The following is a 19248-nucleotide window of genomic DNA, read 5'->3' as shown; positions in this document are numbered from 1 at the left end:
AAACATTTCATGTTGGTGACATACGTTTTAGACATAGATCATTTCATGACACAGTAATTCAGTTTTAGTAGCAAACTGAAGGTTAAGCCAACCCCTTATAAGAGATACATACATACATTGTTATAATGAAATGTACAGGGACACAATATGACTCATGAAAATCTTTCATTTACTGTATATACTCGAGTATAAGCCAACCTGAATATAAGCCGAGGCACCTAATTTTACCTCCAAAAACTGGGGAAACTTATTGACTCAAGTATAAGCCTAGGGTGGGAAATGCAGCAGCTACTGGTAAATTTGAAAATAAAAATAGATACCAATAAAATTACATTAATTGAGGCATCAGTAGGCAAAATGTTTTTGAATATTTATTGTATTTCAAAGAAAAACAGTAAACTAGCTCCGTAAGTGGAAAAATAGGATCAACAAAAATAATATGGTATCAACAATAAAATAATAATAATAATAATAATAATAATAATAATTTATTTGTATCCCGCCCTATCTCCCCATGGGGATTCAGGCCAGCTTCCAATATAGCAACAATGCCTATACAAACAATGCAGAGCTAGCTATAGATCTATAATTATATATATTAATTTCACATAGTCATTTCCCCCTGAAACGTTTGCAAATCCTCTCTATATGTGCATTTTCCTCTTGAAATATTTGCAAGCCCTATATATCTATATTCATACCTATCTAGGCATGTTTATATATATTTGCATGTGCATTTCCCCCTGTAGTATTTGCAAGCCCTGTTTATCTATATTCATATACAGTAGAGTCTCACTTATCCAAGCTAAACGGGTCCAGCAGAAGCTTGGATAAGCGAATATCTTGGATAATAAGGAGGGATCAAGGAAAAGCCCATTAAACATCAAATGAGGTTATGATTTTACAAATTAAGCACCAAAACATCATGTTACACAACAAATTTGACAGAAAAAGTAGTTCAATACGCAGTAATGCTATGTAGTAATTACTGTATTTATGAATTTAGCACCAAAATATCACGATATATTGAAAAAATTGACTATAAAAATGGCTTGGATTACCCAGAGGCTTGGATAAGCTAGGCTTGGATAAGTGAGACTCTACTGTATCTCTATCTAGACATCTCTCTATATATAGATAATTATATCTATATAGGATTTGCAGAGACTTGCAAACACGAGAGGGGAAAATTCATATATAAAATAATGTATATATATATATATATAGATACAGATATACAGGTACATGAAAATCTTTAGATATCTATATGTATATAAGATTAGCAAAAACCTGCAAACATGAAGGGGAAATTCATGCCTAAAATTAATGTACAGTAGAGTCTCACTTATCCAACATAAACGGGCCGACAGAACGTTGGATAAGCAAATATGTTGGATAATAAGGAGAGATTAAGGAAAAGCTTATTAAACATCAAATTAGGTTATGATTTTACAAATTTAGCACCAAAATATCATGTTTAACAACAACTTTGACAGAAAAAGTAGTCCAATACGCAGTAATGCTACGTAGTAATTACTGTATTTACGAATTTAGTACCAAAACATCACAATGTATTGAAAACATTGACTACAAAAACACTGACTAAAAGGCGGACTGAGTTGGATAATCCAGAACGTTGGATAAGTGAATGTTGGATAAATGAGACTCTACTGTATATAGATTCAGATATATAGGTACATAGGGATTGCAAAGTCTTGCAGGGGGAAATGCCTATATATCTGTTGGAGAAATTAACAGGGCTTTCTCAGGGATGACTCCTCAACTGTGGAACTCCTTCCCCAACAAAATTAGACAAACGCCCTCCCTTCTGGCCTTCAGGAGAAAGGTAAAAACTTGGCTATGGGACCAGGCCTTCGAGCAATCTATATATATAAAAGAGTGATGGAATTCTGGCGACCACCAAAACAACAAAACTAAACACCCCACAACCTCGAAAATTGACAACACAACCTATCATCCACGCCTCTAGATTGATACAACAAAAAGAAAAGAAAAATAAAGTTCTAATTAGAGGGAGAGGAATAATTGTTTTTATCCAATTGCTGCCAGTTAGAAGGCTAAGCTCCGCCCACTTGGTCTCCTAGCAACCCACTCACCCAGGGGACAGGCAGAGTTAGGCCTCACTTAGGTCTCTTCCACACTGCCTATAAAATACAAATTATCAGATTTTAACTGGATTATATGGCAGTGTAGACTCAAGGCCCTTCCACACAGCTATATAACCCATTTATAATCTTATATTATCTGCTTTAACTGGATTATATGGATTCTACACCTTTACCGTTTACCTTAACTACTACCAATTCCTCAATACTTTATTTCCCATACCACCATACTTCGCCACAGCAACGCGTGGCTGGGCACAGCTAGTAAGCAATAAAAGGAATGATCAGAGATTACGTGCAATAGGGATTGATATTGGAATGGCTCTGGACTTTGATTTTTGGTTTATGTGATTTTAATGATTAAATTAATATGTTTTGAACTCTTTTTTAATGTTAATGTTATCACGTTTTTATGATTCAATTGATAGTTGTATTTTATTATTGTTGTGTAGGCACTGAATTTTGACATCATATGTTTGGAAACCGCTTTGAGTCCCCTATCCAGGGTGAGAAAAGCGGTCTACAAGTGAAGTAGATCAAATAAAAAAATCAAAAAAAATCAGGGGAAAATGCTTTTATAAGATTAATGGATTTGTATATTTTCTTCTTCCTGACTTGCAAGGGCTTTTCTCTTTCTCCTTCCCCTTTCAAAACATTCCCTTGGTTAAGATCGAAGGAGGCTTTGGAAAAGAAAACACACTGATAAGGGAGGATAAGAGGAGAGAGAAATGTATCATATATTGCAAGCAATGGCCTCCAGGCTCTGCTGCCCGGCCTTGACCCCATTATAAGCCGAGGGAAGCTTTTCAGCTCAAAAAAATGGCTGAAAAATTTGGCTTATCTTCGAGGATATATGGTATATTTTCAAAAATATTATGATTTATTGCTTATTTCACATAGACTCAGATGTTTCTCATTACATTTGCATGACAAATCTATACACTGCAGCTGACACACTAACACAGGCATGGGCAAACTTCGGCTCTCCAGGTGTTTTGGATTTCAACTCCCACAATTCCTAGCAGCCGATAGGCTGTTAGGAACTGTGAGCTTGAAGTCCAAACATCTGGAGGGCCAAAGTTTGCCCATGCCTGCACTAACATGTTGCCACACTTCTTTTGGAAGCTGTTCTAAGGAAATGCCATAGGAACAGTGAAGGCTGGAAGACAGCTATGGGTCTCTGGCAAAAGGGATCTGGGTGACATGCCCTTTGACGCACCCGCCTCGAATGTAATCAACGAAGGTATACTCCGACTGCACTTGAAATGACAGGAGGGTGACCTACAGGAACAGAAAAGGGGAGGGGGCACAATAGCCCGAATATTAGTTTTTCCTGTAGTTTCATTGCTCAAAACTAATTATTTTTAATTATGCATTAAAAATATAAACCACCCTTGAACAGATGTAAATGACAGTCACACCACAAGAGGAATGAGATTGTCCTTCATCAGTTTACAACTGTGATGTAATTATGGAAAAAGAGCAAGTAATTGCAAGTAACTGGTCACATCGAAGCTCTGTGTGAGATAATGTGGATAAATGATGCGGCCACATGGATGGAGAGACAATTTTCAGGACCGTCCCTGTTTTGGAGCTGCATCATAGAATTGAAGCAAGAGCCCAGAGGATGCTATGGTGAGCAATGCTAATATGATTATCTGTTACAGAAGCAAGTAATTCAATTTCTAGAACAACAAATTACAGCATAGCTTGGGAGGAAAGCTCGAGTGCCCTGCAGAGAAAGGTCTACCATCACATTATAAACCCCAGATGGTTCATTCCTAGGCATGCATTTTCTAGTGATGTAGAAGGAGAAAAGATTCACACTTACAGTGCCTGAGTTAATGTATTTCTTTTTCTTGCATTTCTTCCTAGGATTTGAAACCTGGTGTTGGAGCAGAAGAATAACAGATGAGTCTTCTCTATCCCTGAGTCCACAGCTGCCATTTTGTTTCCCAACAGCCTCTACCCAAACTCACATGGCTTGCTCTGTGTGGCCCCTATTTGCTCATCCCAGCTGGAGAGGGTTTGGGAAAGAGAGAAAAAGAGAGGCTAATCCAACTCCATATGCCAAGGCATAATATGCCTTTTTCTCTTGAAAGGCTATCTGTTGACTAGTGCAGAAGCAACCACTATGAGATTTCAAAGCAAGGCTTAGAAAAATTACATTTATTGGACCAATTCCTCCCAAAACCCAAACTGACTATTTTTTTTAAGTTCTGGGAATTACAGTTCAAAAAGGAAGTTTTCCAGCCTCTGGACAAAAGTTTACCTGAGGTGTAACTTAGCAGGGAAAATAAGGATTTTGCTATTCATTGTAACAGTGAAGCCTTGCTTTCTCGATTATGGCAGATCTATTTTCTTCTAAGGAGTCATAGCCATCAGGGTTATGTTCTCAACCAGACCATGATGACCTGGGAATGTGCATACAACTGAATACCATTCAACTGCCGCACTATTTACTCCCTTGTTCATTATAGCCTCAAGGGAGCGTTCTAGCTCCATCAATGTTTAACATTTACACAAATGACCAGCCACTGCCAGAAGGGACAGAGTTTCATCTATGCTGACAATCGTGCCATCACCACCCAAGCAGGGAGCTTTGAAATGTTTGAACAGAAGCTCTCTGAAGCTTTAGGTGCTCTTACTGCCTATTACAGGGAAAACCAGCTGATTCCTAATCCATCTAAAACACAGACATGTGCTTTTCACCTTAAGAACACATAAGCATTTTGAACTTTAAGGATTACCTGGGAAGGAATCCCACTGGAGCATTGCAGTACACCAAAATACTTGGGAGTTACTCTGGGATATGCTCTGACTTATAAGAAGCACTGCTTGAATATCAAGCAAAAAGTCAGTACTAGAAATAATATCATATGAAAGCTAACTGGCACAATTTGGGGATCGCAACTAGACACAGTGAAGACATCCGCCCTTGAGCTTTGCTACACTGCTGATGAATATGCATATCCAGTGTAGAATACATTTCACCATGTTAAAACAGTGGATGTGGATCTTAATGAGACATGCTGCATTATCACAGGATGTCTACACCCCACACACTGGAGAAATTATACTGTTTAGCCAGTACTGCACCACTTGACATTCTCCGGGAAGTAGCTGCCAATAATGAAAGGAAAAAGGCAATGACATCCCCAGCCCATCCCATTTGGGTATCAGCCAGCACGGCAATGTCTTAAATTAAGAAGTAGCTTTTTAAAATCTACAGAGATACTCGCAGGAACACCTCAGCAAACAAGAGTCCAAAAGTGACAGGCTAAAATCTGGAATTTCAAGTCATGGCTGATACCGGATGAGAGACTCTCTTTTGGGCACACAGAAGATTGGGTGACCTAGAAGGCACTGAACAGACTGCTCTGGCATCATAGGGTGCAGAGCCAACCTTAAGAAACGGGGCTACAAAGTGAAGTCCATGAAATGTGAGTATGGAGAAGAGCAAACCACAGACCACTTACTCCAATGCGGTCTGAGCCCTGCCACATGCACAATGGAGGACACCAGAGGCACTCCAAGTGGCCAGCTTCTGGTCAAATGACATTTAGTATAATGCCAAGTTTTTAAGTTTGTGTTTTTAAATACATTATAACTGTACCCCCAACTCACTTCTGACACAATAAATAAATTATAGTCAGAACCAGAAACAAAATTCTTGGGATAGATTATATTTTGTCTACATTTCAATAGTGTTTCACAAAAGATTTTCTATCTCTTGAGTGACACTGATTCTTTGGTAACTTGCAAAGTTCATTTTGCCCTGGTGTTATGGTTAACTAGGACTGCAGTTAAAGAGGATCCATGCCTGGTGAGCCATATGCTGAAAACCAGATAGATCAGGACAGAGGAACCAACTCACCAAGTTGAAGACAAGCCAGAGAGATTTATTTCAATTTGGCCAAAAGGGATGCAAGTACAGCAATTTTGCTTTAGGCAAATTTATTGCTGATATGACTGCTAATTGCTCTGGGGAATGCTCTTATCTAATCTAATTTTATTTAACCTAAATTTTAATACTGTTGTTTTGTATTTAATGTTTTTATTTTATTTTAATTATTGTATATTGAATGTCACCATATAAGATCTATATGCCAATTATTTAAAATAGTACTTTCATATTGTATTTGTTGTTTTTAACCACAGTTCACTGCTTTGAGTCTCTTTAAGATAAAGAAGCAATATATCAATATTATAATTATTATTTATTTTGCTAGTGAATGGCCTATGATCAAAGCATTAACAAACTACATATACATTACCTAACTTTCGGTTCTAGCATAACATAGAGATGGTTGGAGAAGCTAGAGATTGCTAGGTCCTCCAGAGCAACTCTGTGTTCACTTCTGGGGAAATCATGGCATAGGATTGCTTTTAGAACCTAGCAATTTTTTAGAATGACATTTTTTCCCAGGCACAGATTAGAAATGACCAAGAATTAAAAGAGTTTTCTAATTCTCATCAGTCCCTGACAGCTTTGTCGGCGGTGACGAACAATGGGATTCAGAATTCAATGTTTCTTAGAGTGCTACTGAGGGGGACATGGGTTTGAAAGGGAATTTTCAGGGATACTTCCAATGACTGTAAGTCCCATATGTCCTGATTTACTGCTATGTCGCCTAATTTGCAAAAGGTCCTTGCGAGGCCCATGTTTGTGAGAAAATGCTGATGTTTGGAAAAAGAGCTGTTGCAGAGAGGAATCTACTTTTCAAGGATAAAAGTGCATCAAGACAGAACTGGTTAGCTAGTACTCCCTAAGTTTCCCATCCGTTTTGGAGATATGCTTGCAACAAAAGTAGATAAGTAGTAGATAATGTATATGATTATTTTTGCACTGTTATATTGTGTTATGATATGTTGTTTTATTTTGTTATATTGTATGGTGTCTGGGCATGGCCCCATGTAAGCCGCCCCGAGTCCCCATTGGGGAGATGGTGGCGGGGTATAAATAAAGTTTTATTATTATTATTATTATTATTATTATTATTATTATTATTATTATTATAAGCCTGGCCCGCAGGTGCTATGCTCAGGGTCAGTGACATAAAAGCACCATTGTCTAAAGAATCGCATGTTGCGTTTTGCTAGTTAGAACAGAGAAACCAATGGAAATGTATGTTAGTTAAGATGCTTGTGATGTAATCAGTTTTAGACCAAAGAAATTATTGATCTTTGAAGACCAATAAGAATGTGTTTCCAACTTTCTGTGAAAATGATAAAAAGCCATTGCAATCAATTTGGGTTGCAACAAAACCTTTGATTGCATTTCTGTATGCATTTTTGTCATTATTGATAAGCTCTCAAGAAACAGCTTCTGCAGTTTGAAGATTCAACTTTTGGTGTCTTTCCTAACCTTGCCCTCTTCGCCAAGTGGGCTCCTACCTTCAGTGGGATCGTAGGAGTACCGGCATGTCATTCCCCCTTCACTACAACTTACCCATATCTCTTGAGGGACTGAATCTGGGATGTATAGATGCAAAATATGCTTCTCCACTCAACTGTGGTCCTTTGATAAACAGATATCAGCAAGCATGCAATTAAAGATTATCACTTGCTAATTGCTAAGCATTAAATTGCTGTTAAATGGACATCAAAAGGAAGCATCTCAAAAGCTGGCAAGTGTAAATGACATAGATTGAAGAGGACAAGGAGCTCTGAAAAGTTTTTAAAAAATTTCCCTTAGTATTGGAAGCTACATTCAGACCCTGTTTAAGAAATGGCCTTTTAAAAGATATGGCCCTCTTATTATCAGTAGGCTTCTTTCCACACTGGTGAGGTTGGTTTCTTGTATGTATGTATGTATGTATTTGAAGTATGCAACAAACTCAATTGCTTGATATATTCCACATTTCAACTCAAAAGAGCTTACCTCATAGACTGTGAACTGGCTCTGAGCACGAGAGAGTTCCCTGTAACTTGTGGCAAACTCTCCAATGAAATCGTGGCTGCAGGGCAGAAAGAGAAAGGTAGCATATCAGTAGTTCATGTGTCTATTTTGCATGGCACAATTCACTTCAGCTGCCCTGACTTCATGCTATGGAATCCTGGGATCTGCAAGTTGAGGCACTAACACTCCCAAGCAGAGAATACTACATATTCCAATGTGGAACCATGACTGTTCATAGTGGAATCAAAGTGCTATACAGTGTTCCCTCACTACTTCGCGGTTCACTTTTTGCAGATTCGCTGTTTAGTGGTGTTTCAATAAACTCTAAAAGACTATTATAAATCATAAAAAATTACAATTTACAGCCTAAGGAAGGGAGGAAGGAGAAGCCAAAGGGAGAGAAAATGAGCCCAAGCAGCAATGGGAGGAGAAGGAGGCAATTTATCAACACATGATTGGTTGATAAAGGCTTAGAATAGTGTATAACTACTAAAATAATGTATAAATATTAAAATAAATATAGCGTCCCTACTTCGCGGATTTTCACTTATTGCGGGTGGTCCTGGAACATAGCCCCAGCGATAAGTGAGGGAACACTGTAACTATAGAGTGTAAAAGAGGTTCGGAGAAAATTCAAACCACAGCATGATAGTCATTCAATCCCACTTTGTTTGTCATTGGTTTGGCTTTTCAGAATTATGGGGTATGTACTTTGATAAGCTGTTTGTGCAATTCTCTTGAAGATACCATTTAGTATTGAAATTTAGGAGAGTTCAAATACAATTCCTGATGGCATAGGAGGGAACCATGACACCTGAAGTGGTATAAAACAGCAGGAATGCATTCCAAGGCTGCATCTGCAGTGTAGAATCAGTGCAGTTTGATACCACTGTAACTGATTTTGTTGTTATGTATTATGTTTTTATTCTTGCTTGGGTTTTATATTTATCAGTTTTAAGCTGCCTCAAGTCCTTTTGGAGAGGGGACAGGATATAAATAAAGATTATTACATCATCATCATCATCATCATCATCATCATCATCATCATCATCATCATTATTATTATTATTATTATTATCTACCATGGTTCAATTTTATGGTATCATGGGAGCTGTAGGCTGGATCTACACTACCATATAATCCAGTTTCAGAATGCAGATTAACTGCTTTCCAGTTTCAGAATGCTGATTATATGGGTCTACACTGCCATATAATCCAATTCAATGTAGTTAATCTGCATTCAAAAGCCTGATCATATGGCAGTGTAGATGGGGCCATAGTCTTACAAATTCTTTAGTCTTCTCTATCAAAGAGTGTTTGTTATTTTATGATTTATGGTAACCCATACATTTCACAGGATTTTCCTAGATGAGGAATACTCAGGTCATTTTGCCAGTTTCATGCTCTGAAACACAGCCTACAGCACCTGGTGTTTGTTGATGATCCAAGCACTCATCAGAGTTGGTGCTGCACAGCAAAAATGATATAATAAAGCAGACCAACCCTAGGGCTATTCCAGGACAGTCTTTCAGTTTGCTCACACATGGAAATGCAAAGCTTCTCCTTCTCTAGCCAATGGATAGGTCCTGTTCATTCTCCCCCTTGAGACACTCTTCTTCCCAGGAGGTAAAGAGTACAGAATGAACCTCTGGATGCTCAGAAGATGCATTCAACATATGTCTTTTTCAGAATTATTCTGATGTACAATATTTTAACTAAGTCTGGAAGCTTCCGCAGGTTAGTTAATTAACTAAAGCTTTAGTGAACTGTGCTATTGTGTGCTGTCAAGTAGTTTCTAACTTGTGGTGATCCTAAAGCAAACCTATTAGGTGGTTTTAAGTGCAAGTTTTGTTCAGATAATTCAGTTTATTTCCTCTTACTGAGGCTGAGAGTATGTAACTTGGCCAAGGTCACCCAGTGGGCATCCATGTTTGACCAGGGATTTGAACTCTGGACCCCAGCACTCAAATCACTATACCACACTGGCTGTTGTAGTACAGCCTGAGGCTGATGGGTGCACTGATGGTTTAGAGAGAATTGTGGGATTCCCTGTGAGATTTCCTGGGGCACAAAATGATGAAGATTCAAGTCAGAGAAATGATGGTGATCTCTGGGAAAAACTTGACTCAGAAAGCATAAGGCCTCAAGGTCAGTTGGAGAGCCAGAAACTGCAACATTAGATAAGCAGTTGGGCAAAGAGCTAAGTGATAGGGAAGGCTCCCAGGGAAAGACACCTGGAGCTATGGAAGTCAACAAAAGCCTTCGTTTACAGATTAGAGCAGAAAATAGGCAGTGCTGGTCAGAATGCTTACGTGGGAAAGTTGAGGGGGAAATTTGTGGGAAAAGAAATGACTTCATGGGTTCTTATTAATTGGCAAGTTGTTTACCTAAGAGTTAGTTCAGGCAACGTAGTGTTCAAGGGTGAAGCTATGCTTGAGTTCTCTGGTTCTTGTTTCAAGTCAAGCCTTGGTTTTTGGATTTAAGTATCCTGAAAGTTTCCTATGTTCTTGTTTTTGTATTCTTGCTCAAGTTTTACTAAGTATATCTTTGCTTGGGGATTTATGCTGTACCTGTGACTTTCTGGCTATTTCTGGATTACATTGCTTTGGTATTTGCATGAGACATTTGGATTACTGGTTTTCACCTACTGCTGACCCTTTTTTGGATTATACATCTTTTTGCCTTATTCTTGATTTTTCATATATTTTATGTGTTTTTTCAATAAACTTTGCTTATACTTTGGACTTTGTGTGGTGCTGTGGTCACAGGGGTTTCCAGTCTGAGGTGCAACACTGGCTGTCTTTTAGTCAACTACACTATTCTAAATAGTTTCGCCTTAGAATGAAGATATATGTGCAGATATAAATATTGTATTTACCTGAGTCTAATGAGCCATCTAATCTAAATATGAACCTTAATTTTCAAAATTCTGAAGCCAAAAAAAAAGGGATTTGCGGCCGATGTAATGCACAGTGGCAAAAAGTGTACTCTTTGTCATTTAGCCATTACAGTTGCTACATGCTTAGAATTCCTTCTTTAAAAACAAAAGTGTTAGAACACTAAAGCTTTCAGCATTGAAAAAGTATTGGAAAAGAAAACCTAGGGGTACATCTATGCTGTAGAATGAATCCACTTTAACTGCCTTGGTTCAATGCTATGGAGTCATAGGGCCTGTAATTTCACTAGGTTTTGAGCCTTCCCTCCTAAAGAATGCTGATGCCTCACCAAACTACAAACCCAGGATTGCAAAGCATTGAGCTATGGCAATTAAATTAAAAATGACATCCCCCAAATAGGAGCTCAGGTGCTTCTAAAGCACCAACCTCTTTTACTTTGGCTCAGCACTAAGATTACCATATTATGCAAATCTAACACACACCCTAATTTTGGGCAGGTAATTTAGCCAAAAGTGAACATTAGATTAAAGTAAATAGGGTAATTTTGAAGCCATGGAAAAGCATCCCTTTCTTTTCACAAAGAAAAGGAAACCAAGTCCTGACACTGATGTGATAATATATTCTTGTTATTATGTACCTTCAAGTCAGCTCCGACTTCTGGTGATTCTTTTAAAAGGTTTTCTTAGAAGGATTTATTAATAAAGTATTTTCCACTGCCTTTCTCTGAAACACTCTGAGAGTGCCCAAGACGATCCAGTGGTTTCCCATAGCCAAATGGAGATCTGAATAATATTAGTCTTTCAAAGTCCTGCTCCAATACTCAAACCAAAGTATTCCTGTTTAATTTTCAGAAAGAGTTTTGGTGACTGAATGAATACTATTGTTGTTAGCATTTTATTTATCAGTCTATATCAGGCATGGGCAAACTTGGGCCATTTCAGGTGTTTTGGACCTCAACTCCCACAATTCCTAACAGCTGGTAGGCTGTTAGGAACTGTGGGAGTTGGAGTCCAAAAAAACTGGAGGACCCAAGTTTGTCCATGCCTGGTCTATATTCCATCATACATTCTATAATATAATAGATTTCTTCCCCCCTCGGTCTGTGAGTGCATGTCTGCATTTGTGTGTGCATATCAGTTTAAAAAAAAAATCACAGCCTTGTAGAAAAACCTAGCACACCAGTTTAGCATAATCCTCTTTCAGATGATGTAACTTCCTGTACCGAGAGAGAGGGACACTCAAAATTAACATGTATTACCTTATGCCATCCACTGGGCAGACTGCCTTTCATATAGAAAAAAGTACAGTTCAATTTAAACAAAAGTTGTATTTTTTCCTGCACCCAAAGGCAAATAGGCATTGCTTGGAGTTGAGTAACACAAACTTATGTTTTCTCGAGTCTAATGCACCATTGAATCTAATGCGCACCTCAGTTTTTAAAACCCTGAAACTAAAAAAAAAACATTTGCTGGAGAATATAATGTGCAGCAGCAAAAAGTGCACTCTTTGTAATTTGGCCAAAAAAAGGTGTGCATTATAGTGGCTGCATGCTTATAATTCCTTCTTTAAAAACAAAGGTGTTATAACACCAAACCTTTTAGTAATGGAAAAGAAAACCCTGGGATGCATCTATGCTGCAGAATGAATGCACTTTAATTGCCGTGGCTCAGTTCTATGGGGTCGTCGTGAGGGCTGTAGTTTGGGATCATGGGGGCTGCAGAAGAATGCTGATACCTCACCAAACTACAAATCTCAGCATTGCATAACATTGAGCCATGGCAGTTAAGTTAGAGATAAGGTCCCTCAAATAGGAGCTCCAAGTGCTCCTGAAACAGCTTTCCTTTTGGCTTTGGTTTAGCAGTAAGATTACCATACGCGAATCTTATGCACAATGCACACTCTAATTTTGGAAGGGCAATTTAGTAAAAAAAAAAAGGTGAGCATTAAATTCGAGTAAATACAGTATATGAAATCAATCCCAGAAATCTTAATTAATTCATTACTATATTAATTTTATTTGAGAAAACAAACCTACAAACAAATATGAACATATACAGAGAAACAAATTACACAAAGCAAAAAGATAATATAGAAAAAAACACATCAAATGTTTTTATTTAATATAAAAAACTGAACAATAACAATTGATAGAACTCAATCTAAAACAATCATCCTAACTACTACAACCAGGCAGAATTGCACTATTAGACACGTACTACACAGACAATGATAAAAACTAATCTATACTTTTTTTTTCTTAATTTGCTAGTAACACTGTTGAAAGAGCAATTACAGGTCAATTGTAGGGGAAGTGCCTTTATTGACTGAAATGGGGGTGGGTGGGTGGGTGGGATTTAGCCAGAGTTAATTTTTTAGACAATACCGACAAGAAGAATTTAGACAAGTTCCTGAATTTCCCATCTGGCATTGTCACTGACCATGCTAGTTGGTGGATTCTGGAATTTACAGTTCAACTTTGCCAAATGTTTACACTTCATAGAAAGACAGACTGTGTATGCCAAAGCACTCCAGGGTGATACAGATTGTTTTCCCCAAGTTTTAGATAAATCAGACCTATTATCTCACCTGCCATCCCGGTCCCAGTCGTAGACATCAATTTTCACAGTTCTGGAATAGAAGATTTTTAAAAAGGTGTGAGAGAATGTTCCTTTAGCATGTTCCATTTAATTCCAATGACTGAAGAGAATGAAGTACAACGGGTTTGATAAAGTTTATGTCCATCACTGTCTCCATGCCCTTGCACTCTGCTGCTCCATAAGAATACTAAGCGCAGTATTGCCCAAAAACAAATCAAGGAACATGAAAGGCACTGCAGACTAATTCGACCAGAGAAGTCAGCCATAGCAGAGCACTTGAGGAACCAATCTGGACACAGCATATTATTTGAGAACACAGAAATGCTGGACCAATCCAACAACCATGTGAGACTACACAGAGAAGCCATTGCAATCCACAAGCATGTGGACCATTTCAATAGAAAGGAGGAAAGTACGACAATGAACAAAATCTGGCTACCAGTATCAAAACTCTAAAATCAGGACAGTAAATAAAGAATACTACTCAGAAAACAGAGGAATTCCAGACATGAAAGGATCAGGGCCAGCTAACACCTTCCAACAAAGAATTCCCCCAGGCAAGAAGCAGCCAGACTTTGAAGCTGCAAGGCCCTTCAATGCTAATCAAGCTAGGTAGTTGCACCATTCACACTTGCCTCAAGCAGACAAGAGTTCTTCTCCCGCCTTGGATCTTTCACAGATACATAAACCCCACTTGCATAGTTTTCCAACAGACCTCTCAACTTCTGAGGATGCCTGCCATAGATGTGGGCAAAAAGTCAAGAGAGAGTGCTTCTGGGACATGGTCATACAGTCTAGAAAACTCACAGCAACTCAGTGATTCCGGCCATGAAAGCCTTTGACAACACAGAATACCAATATCTTACTGGTGTCCATAATAGCAGGCAGGCAAGCAAGAGGCACGACACTGGCAATGACCTCTTGCATCCATCGCTTGCAGTCTTACTCCATTCCCCCTGAGTTTAAGCTGTAGCCATCACAGCAAGACCTGAACAGGGCTGTTGATGATAGGGTAACTTGGAACATGATAGCACTGAACAAGAATGACTGCCTTCACTCCAAATGTTACCAATGGTCAGAGGACTGCCATTTTCCAAATCTCTTGCTAATAAGTGACTTAATATGAAAGTGAATGAACTTGTGAGTGAGAAAGGATGTATCTCCCAAAAACTCAAATCTTCTCACATGCTTTGTGTACTGGCACCATGACTTGTAACCTTTGTACCCAAGCCTCAAGGGCATATCGACACTCACCTGTCATAGTCTCCATTGCACAGGGCACGCACAGGAATGGAGAAGGGCTGCCATACTGGGTTCAGGTTGTTTTTCACTACCTCTGTTTTGTGACAAATGGTGAACCTGGAAACAGAGAGGGATCATGGCAAAGGCTGCTGCACAAACAGAGAGAGAAAAAGGAACGGCTGTCTGGTGTGGGTAGACTGGAAGTACAATAAGGGACAGGAAAGCACATTGATGCTTAGAGCTAAGATCTATCATAGAATTGTTCCTTGTAGTGGTTATTAAACTTGTAACCTCAAATTTGCCTTGACTTCCACTCCCAGAAGCTTCAAACCATATAGTAAATGGGTAGGAATTCTAAGAGTTGCCGCAATTAAAACATGAGGATGCTGATTTGATAACTCCTGATCTACAGCAGAGATTGGACCCATCTAGACTTCTGGTTGTTGTTGAATTGAAATTCCCAGCATTCCTTACCATTGGCCATGCTGGGCAGGGCTGCTGAGAGCTGCTGTCCAACAACATCTGGATGGCTACACAGTCCCCACCTTTGATCTAAGAGGGACATGGCAACTTCTAGCTAACCAGATTGCAAACAAAGACTGATAGTTCAGAGGCATATTTGTGTCAGTCTGACACATCAGTATGCAAAGGGATCTTTGCATATGTTGGTAGCAAAAACTTTCACAGACTAAGTTGACGTCCTCAGATGCTACTGATTTAAGGTAAAGGTTTTCCCCTGACATTAAATCCAGACATGTCCGACTCTGAGGGTTGGTGCTCATCTCCATTTCTAAGCTGAAGAGTCGGCATTGTCTGTAGATGCCTCCTAGATCATGTGGCCGGCATGACTGCATGGAGGGCAGTTACCTTCCCGCCAGAGCGGTACCTATTGATCTACTTACATTTGCATGTTTTCGAACTGCTAGGTTGGCAGAAGCTGGGACTAACAGCAGGAGCTCACCCCGCTCCCCAGATTCAAACTGCAAACTTTTCAGTCAGTAAGTTCAGCAGCTCAGCAGTTTAATCCGCTGCGCCACGAAGGGGATCCTGATTCTAGAATGGCCAATTCTGTTCATCTTTTTTTTCTTTGTGATGAGCACAGGGATAAGGGGAGACAAATTACTTTTAATGGATCCTTGCAAATGCTAGCAGAGAACAAGCTAAAAGGGGGATTCTTCTTTCCAACCCATCCTGCAGTAGGCAGAGACTGTTTTGGGAAAAGATGGCCTAAGAGGTTCTGTGGACCAGATGTCATCAGACTCCTTTGGATTAGGTCCAAGGCCTTAGATCAGGGGTCCCCAAACTAAGGCCCGGGGGCCGGATGCGGCCCTCCGAGGTCATTTACCTGGCCCCCGCCCTCAGTTTTATAATATAATATGTTGTATATACATATAATATTGATAATAATATTATAATGTAATACAATATAACACTAATAATAATACCATATAATAATATTAATTATATATTCTATATGACATATAATATTACTAATAATATTACAGTATAGTGGTATAGTTCCATAAAGTAATATATAATGCTAATATTGTGCTATGCTAAAAATATAACATATTGTATGTACATATAATATTGATAATAATATTCCAATGTAATACAATATAACACTAATAATAATAATACCATATAATAATATTAATTATATATTCTATATGACATATAATATTACTAATAATATTACAGTATAGTGGTATAGTTCAATATAGTAATATATAATGCTAATATTGTGCTATGCTAATAATATAACATATTGTATGTACATATAATATTGATAATAATATTACAATGTAATACAATATAACACTAATAATAATACCATATAATAATATTAATTATATATTCTATATTACATATAATATTACTAATAATATTACAGTATAGTGGTATAGTTCCATAAAGTAATATATAATGCTAATATTGTGCTATGCTAATAATATAACATATTGTATGTACATATAATATTGATAATAATATTACAATGTAATACAATATAACACTAATAATAATACCATATAATAATATTAATTATATATTCTATATTACATATAATATTACTAATAATATTACAGTATAGTGGTATAGTTCCATAAAGTAATATATAATGCTAATATTGTTCTATGCTAATAATATAACATATTGTATGTACATATAATTTGTAAGCCACTCTGAGCCCTCTTTGGGGTGAGAAGGGTGTGATACAAATGTAGTAAATAAATGCAGTAAATAAATAAATAATAAATAAATACATTTTAGATTTAGGCTCGCCCAAAGTCTGAAATGACTTGAAGGCACACAACAACAACAACAACAACAACAACAACAACCCTAATTAACTTGACTATCTCATTGGCCAGAAGCAGGAGCACACTTCCCATTGAAATCCTGATAAATGTATGTTGGTTGAAATTATGTTTATTTTTAAATATTGTATTGTTCTTTCATTTTCTTGTTGTTGTTGTTTTTGCACTACAAATAAGACATGTGCAGTGTGCATCGGATTTGTTTGTATTTTTTTTTCAAATGATAATCCGGCCCCTCAACAGTCTGAAGGATTGTAGACCGGCCCTCGGCTTAAAAAGTTTGAGGACCCCTGCCTTAGATCCACTATGAGTCATGTCAGAGTACAAGGGAGCATGTCAGCAAAGCTAATTTTGTTACAACTCTCTAGATGTTTTCTTTCTACACCTCATTTGTGTGGGCATGTTTATGTCCCCTGGTGAACTTAGGGACACTTTTCGACATGTTTTTCACCACCACCCGCCTCCAGTCATTTTAGGTGGAAGAGACCCACTGTTAATTTTTTCAAAGATGCTAAAAACCTGGCTATTTATTGGACAGGACTGATTTAAATGGTGATATATATCTAGATTGTTTTAAAGGGCAAATAGCTTTTAATTGTACTAAGTTGATAACTGAGCTCCCGGTGGCGCAGTGGGTTAAACCGCTGAGCTGTTGAACTTGCTGACCAAAAGGTTGGTGGTTGGAATACAGGGAGCGGGGTGAGCTCCTGCTGTTAGCCCCAGCTTCTGCCAACCTAGCATGCAAATGCGAGTAGATCAATAGGTACTGCTCCAGCGGGAAGGTAACAGCCCTCCATACAGTCATCCTGGCCACATGACCTTGGAGGTGTCTACGGATAACGCCAGCTTTTTGGCATAGAAATGGAGATGAACACCAACCACCAAAGTTGGACATGACTAGACTTAATGTCAGGGGAAAACCTTTACCTTTAAGTTGATAATTGCTTATTGTTTATTACCGTTTTGTATTTTTGCTATACTATTTTTATATTTGTTACTTGTTGTAAGCCATCCCGAGTCCCTTCGGGGAGAAGGGGGTGGGGTATAAATAATAATAATAATAATAATAATAATAATAATAATAATAATAATAATAATAATAATAATTAAAAAGGGCTTTTAAAAGACAGTATAATAAAGAAATGACTTCCAGTCATTTCCCATTGTTAAAAAGTCCTTTCACTGGCATAACATGGCCCAGATTCCCAAAACATGGGGAAAGTGTGCCTATGCCCCCAGAGAGCATTGGAGTAAAACAAAAGTATCTTTTAGCAGCAGGTTCCTCAGGGGTGCAGTTCTCCAGGGTCTCTGGGATGTGTGCATTATGAGGTCCTCTTCTTCCCACATTTGCCTTCCCCATACATTAAAAGCATGTAATATTTATGTAGATTCCAATCTCCATTATAACCTGCATGGATTTTTTTTGGCCCTTTTGCAATTTGTTGAGGAGGGATGGAAAGCTCTTTGTAGCCATAAGGACAAACACAAACTGGAGCCTTTCATTATTGAACCTATTTTACCCTGGCTTGGGTTTAGACCAGTGATCCCTCAGACTGTTGGAGAGCTGGACTATGATCTGAAAAAAACATGAACGAATTCCTGTGCACACTGCACATATCTCGTTTGTAGTGCAAAAAAAGAAAATAAAAAGAACAATACAATATTTAAAATGAAGAACAATTTTAACCAACATAAACTTAACCATATTTCAGTGGAAGACCCCAGGGGCCATCCAGTCCAACCCCCTTCTTCCATAGAGGAAAACCACAATAAAAACACCCCCCACAGATGGCCATCCAGCCTCTGTAGTAACAGTAGTAGTCATAATAATAATAGTAATAGAAGCAGCCCCAGGGGCCGGCCAGCCAAACCCCCTTCTGCCATGCAGACAAAACACATCACAAACATCCCCTAGAGATGGCTATCCAGCCTTTGTAATATCATCATCATCATCATCATCATCATCATCATCATCATCATCTGATCAATTGGAACATGTGCCTGTGACAAAGAACTGGTGGGATCACAAACCCAAAAAAGTTACACAAAATAAACACATCAAACTACTCTGGGACTTCTGAATTCAGGCTGACAGAGTATTGGAGCATAATACTCCTGACCTCACGATCGTGGAAAAAAACAAAGTATGGCTTGTGGATGTTGCAA

The 19248-nt window shown here is 38.2% G+C and overlaps 1 protein-coding gene across 2 annotated transcripts in view; it reads right to left on the bottom strand.

Moving 5' to 3' along the window:
• The window catches only part of cpne9 (copine family member 9), a 103593-nt gene that overhangs the window by 9020 nt on the left and 75325 nt on the right, over positions 1 to 19248 (bottom strand). For both annotated transcript variants that reach the window (XM_003217913.4, XM_062973740.1), the window contains 5 exons: positions 14777 to 14881; positions 13512 to 13553; positions 8011 to 8086; positions 3958 to 4011; positions 3346 to 3407 (listed from right to left, as the gene is read on the bottom strand). In XM_003217913.4, the coding sequence (XP_003217961.3) occupies positions 3346 to 3407; positions 3958 to 4011; positions 8011 to 8086; positions 13512 to 13553; positions 14777 to 14881 (339 nt within the window). The remainder of the gene's footprint in view (positions 1 to 3345; positions 3408 to 3957; positions 4012 to 8010; positions 8087 to 13511; positions 13554 to 14776; positions 14882 to 19248) is intronic.

Source organism: Anolis carolinensis, chromosome 2 (assembly GCF_035594765.1).
Source record: "Anolis carolinensis isolate JA03-04 chromosome 2, rAnoCar3.1.pri, whole genome shotgun sequence".
In the NCBI taxonomy this organism is placed as follows: domain Eukaryota; kingdom Metazoa; phylum Chordata; class Lepidosauria; order Squamata; family Dactyloidae; genus Anolis; species Anolis carolinensis.
This window is presented reverse-complemented; position numbering and strand designations above follow the sequence as displayed.